The 12,337-nt window shown below is 41.0% G+C and overlaps 1 protein-coding gene and 1 long non-coding RNA gene across 3 annotated transcripts in view; one reads left to right on the forward strand and one right to left on the reverse strand.

Annotated features, from left to right (window-relative positions):
* MPPED1 (metallophosphoesterase domain containing 1) overlaps positions 1–12,337 on the reverse strand; it is a 77,059-nt gene that overhangs the window by 35,926 nt on the left and 28,796 nt on the right. For both annotated transcript variants that reach the window (XM_039520384.1, XM_039520385.1), the window contains exon 5: positions 6,285–6,510. In XM_039520384.1, coding sequence (XP_039376318.1) covers positions 6,285–6,510 — 226 coding nt within the window. The remainder of the gene's footprint in view (positions 1–6,284; positions 6,511–12,337) is intronic.
* The window catches only part of LOC120395715, a 57,041-nt gene that overhangs the window by 21,045 nt on the left and 23,659 nt on the right, over positions 1–12,337 (forward strand). The window lies entirely within an intron of this gene.

Consider the following 12,337-nt stretch of genomic DNA (forward strand, 5'->3'; position numbering starts at 1 on the left):
AACAAGTTTGTTTACTTTTATGGGAGATATTGCTGCCTGCTTCTTATCTACAATGTCACCTGAAAGTGAGAACAGGACGTTGCATGGCACTTTTGTAGCCAGTGTTGCAAGGTATTTAAGTGCCAGATATGCTAAAGATTGATATGCCCCTTCATGCTTTTGCCACCATTCCAGAGGACATACTTCCATGTTGATGATGCTCGTTAAAAAAATGAGGTAATTAAATTTGTGGGGGAGAATTTTATGTCTCCTGCTCTGTTTTACCTGCACTCTGCAATATATTTCATGTCATAGCAGTCTTGGATGATGACCCAGCACATGTTGTTCATTTTAAGAACACTTTCACAGCAGATTTGACAAAATGCAAAGAAGGTACCAATATGAGATTTCTAAAAATAGTGACAGCACTCAACCCAAGGTTTAAGAATCTGAAGTGTCGTCCAAAATCTGAGAGGGATGAGGTATAGAGCATTCTCTAGAAAGTCTTAAAAGAGCAACACTCAGATGCAGAAACTACAGAACCTGAAACACCAAAAAAGAAAATCGACCTTCTGCTGGTGGCAGCTGACTCAGATGATGAAAATGAACATGCGTTGGTCCGCTCTGCTTTAGATTGTTATCAAGTAGAACCCGTCATCAGCATGGACACATATCTTCTGGAATGGTGGTTGAAGCGTGAAGGGACATACAAATCTTTAGTGCATCTGGAACGTAAAGTTCTTGTGACACCGGCTACAAAAGTGCCATGTGAACACCTGTTCTCACTTTCAGGTGACATTGTAAACAACAAGCGGGCAGCGTTATCTCCTGCAAATTGTAATCAAATTTGTTTCTGAGTGATTAGCTAAAGTAGAACAGAGTGGACTTGTAGGCTCTAAAGTGTTACATTGTTTTATTTTTGAATGCAGTTATTTTTTGTACATAATTCTACATTTGTAAGTTCAACTTTCATGATAAAGAGATTGCACTACATTGTATTAGGAGAATTGAAAAATACTATTTCTTTTGTTTTTTACAGTGGAAATATTTGTATTAAAAATAAAGTGAGCACTGTACACTTTTATTTCAATTACAACACAGAATACAATATATTTGAAAATGTAGAAAACATCCAAAAATATTTCAATAAATGGTATTTTATTATTGTTTAACAGTACAATTAATCATGATTAATTTGTTTAATCACTTGACAGCCCTACCAGCAACTTATTTCCCACACCCCTCAGAAGCAATGCAAAGGCTTGGGGGAATCAGGGGTAATGGAGGAGCCAAGGGAGAGGGAAATAATTGCTGGGAAGGAGCCTGGGAGTGAACCTGGAGGGTTGTTGGGTGTGGGTGGGAGAAATACGGAACAGGGACTGTTAGAGAGTTGGGGAGCCTCCCCTGTGCAGATCCTGGCTGACCCCTAGCCTCTCCCATTCAATCAGGCACAGCTGCCCCTGTCCCCATGTGTCCCTGCACCCCCACTCAGCCACCCCCTATACCCAGGTAGCCCTGCACCTCCACTCAGCCACTCCCTATCCCCAGGTAGCCCTGCAACCCCTCAATATCCATGTATCCCTGCACCCCATTCAGCTCCCTCCTGCCCCCTGTCCCCACGTGGCTCTGCACCCCTATTCCCATTCAGCCCCTGCCACAGTCTGTCCCCCCCACTAGCCCTTCTGAACCCCAGTCTATGTGACACCCACAGCAGTCCCATGTGACCTGCTCTGTCTGTCCCTCCCCATCCTGTGCCTCTTAACTTGGCCCCACAGGCAGGGCACTGTGAGTAACACAGCTGGCCGCTGGCTACTACTGCCAATGAGCCGGCAGCCCCTGTTGGGCAAAAGGCATAACTGCAGCATCTCTCTGGAAGAATGTATTTTCTGCAGAGAAAAAAACTGCATTAATTCTGTGCATTTGCAGTGGTGCAAAATTCCCCCAGGAGTACATAATACATATGCACAAAGGGTTGAATACAGGTTGCTCAGGCAACCTCTATTCTGGAATTTCTTAATACTTGAGAACTTGCCTTTGCACAATTAACAATATTCTTTTAGTGTAAGTGTCACAGAGTGGCACTGGCCCTTTAAGAGGGAAGATGCCAGTGCACCTAGGACTGGTCAGCTGACCCCCACATATAAGAGAAGGTGCCTGGGCCCTGCGGGGAGCATGGGTGAGTCAGGCGTGAGATGCAGTCAGGAAAGGGGCAGAAAGATACAACCTGGAGCACTTGCTTTCTGCTCCCTGGCACTGTGGAGACAGGCCAGAAGCCAGGAGGTCAGGGTAGTGGGAGCAGGAAATTCCCTGAGAGTGGCTGGCAGAGTGCCCTGGGAGAAGAGGCAGTAGGAATGTGGGGAAAAGGGAGCCCTGGTTGGATAGGCTCAATTAACAGAGATTGGGAGAACCCTGTCATGGGTCCTGAAACATGAGAAATTGAGAGAAGTAAATGGAAAAGTCATCAGAGAGCTACAGCCCACAGTGGGCTGAGGAACTATGTTTGACAGGCTTTTGTGTATGTTTGAGAAATAAAACTGCCTGCAAAAAACCCAATCTTGCACCTTGAAGTCAATGGGAGTTTTGTCACTAATTTCGAGGAGAGCAGGATAGTGTTTTATTTTCTTTGTAATTAGACAAAATGATTGTCTTTTAGATTATATTGGAGGTCAAATGCAGGGCCGGCTTTAGGCCGATTCCCCCGAATTGGGCTCCGTGGCTAAGAGGGCCCTGCAGCTAAGGCGCCTTTTAATTTTTTTTTTTTAACTCACCCGGAGGTGGTCTGCTCCCGGGGGTCTTCGGCGGCATTTCAGCAGCGGTGGGTCCTTCAGTGCTGTGGAAGACCCAGAGTGGACCCCCTGCCGCTGAAATGCCGCTGAAGCCCCAGACCGCCGCCGGGTATTCGAATCGGGCCCCACAGTTCATAAAGTCGGCCCTGGTCAGATGATGTTAGTACACAAGTGCAACTAAAAATATCAACTACCCACAAGTGGCACCGGTTGAAAGGCTTTGGGAGACAAGCAAGATAAACAAACCAATCCAGCTTTCACGCTTTATTTTGTAACTAAAATAACATCAACTTCAATTTGTACAGTTGAGGATCTGTATAATGTAAACAATAACAAAAAATTGCATTTCGCTAGCACCTTACATCTGAGGTTCTCAAAGTACTTTGCAAACACGAAATAGTCTCACCTACCTCACAGATGTATTTATACTCATTTTTAGAGTCGTTCTAATGAAGGCACAGGGTCAGTGATAGAGCCAGGAACAGAAACCCACGAGCGTACCGACACTCAGTCCCACTTCTAACCACTAGGCAATGCCCCCTTCAATCAGATTAAGTGGAATGAAAAATGAATAATTTAGTTCATCTATATTCAGAATAACTGTTAAAAGATTTCTTGTAAGGGTTTTTTAAATTAAAAGGGCTCAGAATTAGACAACATATATCTGTAAATAGCATATGGGAACATTAATTGGGAGAGATATAACCAAACCATTTGAAAAGCTAATTTATATACATAATCTCAAGAGCTGGAATTATTGAAAGGAAGTGTGTTAAGAGACTCAGCAAGAAACTACAAGAAACTCAGCTTTCTTGTTGAGCTCTGCGGGAAAGTTTTAGGAACTATTTTAAGGTATCAATGAGGTCTTAGGGACGATCAGGAACATAGAGTATTGTGGTGCAAGGCAAGAAAAAAATCCAAATAAAGTTTTCACTAGCCCCCTATCATTCTTTTGAGATTATCATTACTATTGTGTATAAAGGCACTGAGATGAATTTCCCAGAAAGGCTGTGACAAAGGTTCCATGTCAGAAGGTATAAAGTTTAAAAATAGGAATAAACTTTAGTTAACTTTTAATTTAACATTCATAATTATTATTCATTAAATTATTCATCACTTCTAGGCAGCTGTTTCTCCTGTCTGGGGTCTGTACAGCCCCACTGGAGGACAAGGCTGGGGGCGGTAAAGCTGCGCCAGAGGAGCTGCTGGCGCAGGGCACTGGCTCCTGGGAGTGGCAGCCCCACATTCAGCTCCTTTCACTGCTGCGGTTCTTAGGAGAGCCCTGCGGTTCAGCGGATCCACAGATATCTGCATCCATGGATACAAATTTGTATCCACACAGGGATCTAGTCACAGAACATTTTTTTTCTGAGGCGGGTCAGGGTTGGGGGGTCAGTACTGTACCAGTAAGAGTTAAAATCTATTTGCACCACTGGCCTCCAGACAGGTATTGAATCGGAGGACTCCTAGGCACATGGGCTATGCCCCATTTTGGGCAGCAACACCAATTGTTGATGCTCTGTTGCACTGAATTTTTGTCATGTCCCCAAGAATGAGGTTGTGGTCACTTTGTCCCCCTGTAACCTAGCCTCCTGGCTGAAGTTACACCATCAGGAAACTCTGACCTTTTGTATAAGGCAGCACAGACCTTCAGTTAAATTTTTCTAGCTTATCCTTTAGCTGAACCAACTCCTTGGATCTCAACACTGTCAAACAATGAGGAAGTTTTGATCCAGTTCTAACACTACAGTTCAGAACTATCTTTAGAATAAATTAGTACAAAAGCACATAGAAGAGAGTAACAGAATGAATGGGAAGCACCACAGATTTGCAAAGAACAGGTCAAGCCAGACAAACCTGATAGCCCACAGAACTTGAGCAAAATTACAGGGTTAGTGGACAAGTGAAAACAATCAATTTAATTTAACCATAACATTTTGTGTTAGTGGGTAGGCAAAGATGTCCCCAGGAGGCTTTCACAGATTTTCATAGGTACAGGAAGTTCAAATGGTTTCCTTGAGCCTCTACTTAGTTATTTCATAGATAAATTAATTTTTTATATATAAAAATCTTCTATTTTAATGAGACTTTTGGTACATTATTGCTGAAAAATTAACACTAACATTGGAAATATGGTGACTGATTAGGATTATTGTAGTGAAAATACTAAATTGCCAGACACACTGAAAACAGAGCATAGTTACTGTACTTAAACTTAAATATCAAACTGGGAAGAGGTGGCAAGTGGCATTCTCCAAAATTTTATATTGTGACTGAAACTATTTAATATCTTTCTGAATAATTTGGAAAACAAAGTAAATTGTACATTGAATGTACAGGAGACACGGGATTAAGTTAAGCTTCAACACAGCAGGTGGGTAGGTTGAAAATAAAGAAATATCTGGAAAGCTGAGAGAGATGGGTGTATTTAAGTGGGATGAGATTTTAATATAGATAAATGTAGAATAATAAGCTTGGGAAAAATTAACACCCAGCTAAAGCAACCAAATGGGAAAATGCCAATTTTCATTAAAAAAAAGTTTCCAATAGATTTCACAGTTTATTCACACTGTGAGAATTCACACTGGGTATATGCATCAGGTCTGACAACTTGTTTGCTACATTCCAGCCTGATGTGATTTCAAAAGGAAGAAAAACAGATTCCCTGAAAACCTACCTTTTAAAATAGAATATTAATTTCCTTTAAATATGCATACAATGTTCATGAAATGTATCAGATTTACAACTTCAGTAACAAACGTGTAAACTTCATTTTACTTATCCACCAATGAGACATAGAGGGACCCCCTGTAGAGGGGTAGTTCAGTCTGCAACCCAATGGAGAATTTCTTCTTTAGATGAAGTCGTAAGGCCCTTTTCTCCTTGTTATCACAAAAAAGTTCCAAGTGACCCCAGAGTACAGCAGAGGGAAAACTGTGAATTACTGGTTAGCCAATGATAGGTTACTATGAAAGCCAACATTATTCCAGAAACTAAACTGCATCTTGATGAAGGGTATTAATATATAAAAGAAAATAACATTCTGAGGGATAGCAGCTTATACTAAACTAAGAGAGAGAGAAAGAGAAATAATATATTTTCTCTTCACTGAATGATAATATATCTAAAATAGTGAGCTTTCAGTATCAAAGGACAAACTCAAAAGACATATTTGCAATGCACTCAAATTAAACTGTAATAATGTAAACTTGTTAAATTGTATATCCTTTCCACATACCAAGTTAAAGCTACATGGAATATTTAAATGGCTCGCTCTTGAATGAGAGTCTAAAGGATACATTATCTTATCTTTGTCTCATTGATTTAATGATCCACATACTCTTATAGTCAGATATTTTGCCAAAGGAAAGATGAGCTACAACAAAATAAAAGTTTATAAAACTGAATATTACTCTTTTATGCACACACTAATCAAAATATGACTGAAGGGCATGAAATGGCTGGTGTGCTAGTAATCAATGCTATAATTTTATTTATTTATGTTAAAGAGGTGCTTACCAAGGAGAGCCATATATTCTGAACCCCCTCACCGTCACTTCAGAGTCTTGAAGATAGATGCAATTTGTTAGAAGAGACTGCACATTTTCATAGCTCTCTGGTTTCAGCTTAGACACAGAAGGAAAATAGTAAAAGTCCTGCTTGATTAAGTCTGCCATGAACTCTTGGTCAAAGGTCAATTCATGATTTCCTGCTATCACAATCTTGTATTCATATGGCAGGCTACCTAAAATAGTGAAAAACAACAACAAACCTCAGTTATCTTTCAGTTTCTGAAAACTGAATAAAAGAATCAAACAAGAAACACAAAACAGTACCACACATCATTCTTACACATTTGAAACAACCAAATTCTGCCCTGAGATATGTGAACATAAATACCATTGACTTCAATGGTAGTGACATGCACCTTTCCAATAGCAGAATTTAACTCTTAATATACATGGAAATAGTGTGATGACTCTGCCTTAACTATTTAATATTTTTAAAAAATTATGCACATCTCTGCATGGTATTTACTTACCACTGGTTACAGCTGCCACTTGTCATGATGACAATAAAACTCTCAGACAAGTGTTTGGGTATAAAAGCCACTGATCATAACCCTTATTAAAATAAACACCAGCTCTAAATTTCCTGCAACCTGCTTGTGCTTAAATATCATTTCATAGTAAAGAGGCCTTACATGTCCAAAGCATCTGCCAGACTAATAGACCTCCTTTGCCACAATCCAGAAGCCAAACCTTCAACCAAGATAGGGCTCAGGCTTACCTATTGGGATCCTTTGTATCTGTGCCTGATTTGCCTTCCCCCATAGCCTTTACCCCTACCCATTTTCAAACCTGTGTCCAAGTTTTGGGAAAGGGGTTAAGACAACCACGAGGGGGGGCACTTTCCCTCAAAACTGCAACAATAAAACTGCAAAAAGCTAAGATCAATGTAGCGTAGAAAACTTCTGCCTACTAGAAATATTTGTGAGTGTTTGCAATGAAGAATACTAACAAGATAACAGTCAAAGCAGTGAACTCATCATACACAGTGAAGAGTGTTCAATATTATACCCGGCAACTCGCTCTGAGTGTTGAGCCTCACGGCATATTACCACAGGATGGCAAGAACTCCTAATTCCTCTGCCCACAAACTCTCTCTCTCACACACACTCCCATGCAGCCGCACTACAAGAGAAAAATTCCTACCTGACTCCACCTGTTTATCAGCTGGACCCTGAACTTGAAAGCAGGGATCACCTGAAGGACCCTAACACAAACCTTTTGAATGTGTCTACAGAGGACAGAGAGGAGACTAAAAGACACATAAGGAAGAGGAAAACACTTTGAATAAGGCTGCTTCCAGCCAGAATATGTGCAGGACCTAACATTGCTTTTGTACTAGTGATGGCGGCTTGTGGGGGGGAAAAATGACTTCATTGCAAATGCATAGTAGTTAACTAAATCCACAGAAACCTAGTGGCTTTTAATAAAAAAAAAAATCTGACAAGGTAACATTATATAAAACTTCACTGATAACTCTGAGCCCAATTCAGAGCAAGAGTAATGGGTGATACAAATCACCATGTCTACATAAAATGGCATAAAAGTTGGCATGGGTAGGACCGGGGAATAAAATGCACCCACATGGGATTTACATCTAGTGAAACAGCAGTTAGACAGGGCTGGTGATTGTATACAGATCGTGTGGAAATGGGGAAAAGAGGTGTGGCTTACCAAAGCCCAGGATGTACAGTCTAACAGCTGTCATAAAATCAAACTGCCCCCGTCTGATGTAACACAGGTAGAGATTACAGCAAACACATCCATATTCATAGCAAACACTGCAGAGTTACCACATTTCCTCTCCTAGACAATATCCCACAGGGCATTAGGAGAACAATTTCAAGTACAGATAGCTGAAATTAACCCAGCAGAGGAACAGGAGAGGCCTCTAGGAGTTTCACAGGCAACTCCTAGAAACCAACTTAGGACATATAAAATTAATGTCAAGCCCTCTGAACATTTATCAGCACAGAACAATAAGTGGTGAAATGCTTTCTTGGTATTAGAACATGTAACTCAGGGGTTCTCAAACTGGGGGTTTGGACCCCTCAGGGGTTCACGAGGTTATTACATGGGGGGTCATGAGCTGTCAACCTTCACCCCAAACCCCGCTTTGCCTCCAGCATTTATAATGGTATTAAATATATAAAAATGTGTTTTTAATTTATAAAGGGGGGGTCAGACTCAGAGGCTTGCTATGTGAAAGGGGTCACCAGTAAAAAAGTTTGAGAGTTACTGATGTAACAGATACTCTGGGGACTTTTGTGGTAGAGATCCATGAGCTACAGCAGGGTTCAGCAACCTTTCAGAAGTGGTGTGCCGAGTCTTCATTTATTCACTATAATTTAAGGTTTCGCATGCCAGTAATACATTTTAATGTTTTTAGAAGGTCTCTTTCTATAAGTCTATAATATATAACTAAACTATTGTTGTATGTAAAGTAAGTAAGGTTTTTAAAATGTTTAAGAAGCTTCATTTAAAATTAAATTAAAATGCAGAGCCCCCTGGACGGGTGGTCAGGACCTGAGCAGTGTGAGTCCCCTAAATCAGCTCGTGTGCCGCCTTTTGCACACGTGCCATAGGTTGCCTACCCTGAGCTACAGCATCAACTCCCCACAAGATACCACAAGGTTGCACTTGATATATGCAGAATAAGGAGGACTGGGGTGAAAAGTTATCAGGGTTTCAGAGACAGCCCATAACCCTTGATGGTGTATGGGGTGGCACAATTTAAAGGCTTGGGGGAGGGGCACATGACTGACCCACACATTGCCTCGGGGTCCTTTCCCATGCCCCTGAGCCTCCCACACCCTCCAAGCCAGCACCACCTTCCCCCCACTCCCCTCAGAAAGTTCCTTCCCCACTTCTCCCATTGCCTCCCCACTGCAGATGCAGCATGGGCCAGAACAGGCTCTGGATACCTACCACCAAGCAGGTAACTGTGGCTGTGGGTGAGAGGAGGGGATGGACTCAGAGGACTTGCCTGTGCTCCCTCTGGCGGAGTTGTGCTGCCAGCCCTGTCTCTCTTCCCTGCTCTGGGCGTCTCTTAGTAGGGCCCAGCAGAAGTGCTAGAAGCTAGTGCATGTCCCAGGTACGTCCCCCTCAGTCTCGTTCAGCCCAAGTCCCACCCTGGCAGAAATCTGGGGGGGCACGTGACCCCGCATACACTCCCCAGGCATCAGCACTGCAGGGTCAGATGTGTGTTGTTGGCCAGCAATATAAGGATGCTGGCAAAACACAAAAGAGGTGCTAGAAAAAAATGCTACACTGAGTGGTCTGTAAGCACAAATGAATACATGAGTACCCGGCAGAACATATCCCATACGCTTACCCTATCTACGCAGGCACTGAAGTGGGGCGGATGCACTGGCTGAAATCAAGCACTTAACCACAAGTCCACTCCTGAACACAAAGCCTCACCTCAGAGATTAGGAATAGAAAGATATGCTGACTGTCCCACAGTGCTAGGTTTCATGGTGCTCCTGGCACGAGCACCTTATGTGCCAACTCTTCAAGCCTGCACAGAGGAGCTGTACCAGTTCTGCAGCATAGCTTTCCATAACCACAGTACTGGGAGAAGAATTTGCTCCTTAGTACAGCAAATAGTAGTGAAAACATATGGAGGAGGCTCACCGTGTTCAAACGCCCATAGCCAACACAGCTACATATCACACTGATGGCATGCTCCTACTGAACCTCTGTTCTGAGCAAACAGCCCATTACCATTTTTTTTTTACCCTAAAGAGAAAGAAAGCTGATGATCATAAAAGTACTCTTTGGTCAAATAATTTCTTCCCCCACTCCCAGATCAGATGTATATTTAATCCTGGTTAATCTTCATACATTCTCCTATAAATAGGATTTTTTTAATAGAAAAAAAACATTTACACTTAGTATCACCTCTGCTTCTTTGGGAAAATTTAAAAATAGGATATCAGGATGTTGGGGTTTGGTACATTTTGGAATGCTGAGCTAACATTAAGAATAAGTTTTGTACTCTGTTTTTATGCCAATATTATACTAATATTCAATTCTTTCCTGTGGACCATAAATGCAATTCCCCAGTGGCAGATTCCTTAGCAGAAACACTTTTCTGATTTATGATTTTCTGGTACATTTAGATGATGAATGCTGGAGAGTCAATTAGTTATTTTAAGCATTTTTTAAAATTAAAATATTTTTATTTCCAATTCTGAAGCGCTTAACATTCTGCAGAATGTCTAACACATGTCCATATATCACCTACACACACAGGCTGCTAATGTAACATAAGTATTACAGTATGTTTAGGCATTCACAAGTATGATACAGCAATACCATTGCCTTTGACAAATACTGAAGAAAATTGCATGCCATCATTTTGTTAGCAATTCCATTTCTATTCTATTTTCTAACTCTTTTCCAGCTCATCTGGTCCATCCATCTACTAGCCAAGAACCTGTATGAGCTGGTTATAGTTGTTGCTTCCGCTAATGTATTTATGTCATGTTGCTGTCTGTGGGTGTTACTTAGGCAAATTAGCAAATTACTCTAAACGTACAGTTACATTTATTATAGTGGCGGCCAGAATCTCTGCTGTAGTTACAGGTCTGTCAGCTTTTCAATTAAGAGCTCTGTTTTTGATGAGTTTGCAGCTCAGCTTTCTTTCTTTCATTCCATACCTAGCTGGAACTTGCTAAATCTATTTCCCTTGCTTATCTCCGCGCCTCCCACCCCCCACCCTGCACCCTTCAAACCCTCTTTCCACTTAAATTAAGAGGGCCATTATTTAGAAAACAGTAAAAAATAGCTGATTTTCACAGTTTTGTTACCATCTAACAAAATCTTTAAAGCCTGATCCTGCAAAGACTTATGAACGTGCTTAACTCGTCATACTGACTACTCACGGGGTGTAAATTTAAGTGCATGCGTAAGTCTTTGAAAAATCAGGCTCTTCATTTGTATCTGATCGATTAGGGTTGAACCATAGAAATGTGGATATAATCTGCGACAGACAGAAGCACTGGACCATTCTCAGGGCTGCAGAATATAGTACTCTATTACTGTGGTTCCTTTCTGCCTTGATCTTATGCTCACTATACAACAGTGCTCAATTTACAACAGATACAGAGATTTTCTCACAGCCCTGTGCTATTTTCGGAGCACTGTACAAATTTCTCTGCCCTATGGGCCTGATGCTTCTACCTTTGAAGTCAGTGGCAAAACTCCCATTGATTTTAGTAGGAACAGAATCAGGCAACATGAGCTCAATCCTGTGAGGTACTGAGTGCCTCTTGAATGCCCTATACTGCAGGACTGAGCTCTTGGCAAACATCAAAGATCACTCATGTGCAACATATTTACGCATTAACCATTACATTAAATCAGCAACTTTCTTGCTCACATATGTTTAGTACTAAGATTATCCTGAAGCAAGCCCCTAAAATCTTTGGATGGATTTCTTGTTACACGGTTATTTTCCTTGATTGTTATCATTTTTATGTAGTTATATATTAGGTATGAGGGTTATCTGAAAAACAACAAAGAGAGGATTTTTAAAAACCTGAAATGCTGATAATTAGAATAATTCGCTTTTAAGGTTATGAGTACCATTTCTCATTTGACCAACAGATCATTTGGAAATTAATCTTTATCTTAAATGTATTGACAATTCTGGATGGAATTTTCTGGCAATTTAAAAGTTTTGATAAATCATAGCAATGTAGGGGTGGAAGGGACTTCAAGAGGCCCTCTAGTCTATCCCCCCACGATGGGTCAGAACGCGATTCACTAGGTCGGTACACAGCCTTTTTACTATTTTCACCAATAACTGATGTAAATGAGTTTATATTAATGTCATAATCAGAGATGCAACATTTCAGGAAAACAAGTTGAAAAGCTATTGTCACTGAATGTACTCTCTCTTTAACAGAATAACTCCACTGCAGAGAAGCAATTTAATAGGAAGAAATTATACATTCTACTTATTGCAGTAAAAGTTTCTCATATACCCAGTTGCTT

The sequence above is a fragment of the Mauremys reevesii genome, linkage group 1 (genome assembly GCF_016161935.1).
Source record: "Mauremys reevesii isolate NIE-2019 linkage group 1, ASM1616193v1, whole genome shotgun sequence".
NCBI classification, from domain to species: domain Eukaryota; kingdom Metazoa; phylum Chordata; order Testudines; family Geoemydidae; genus Mauremys; species Mauremys reevesii.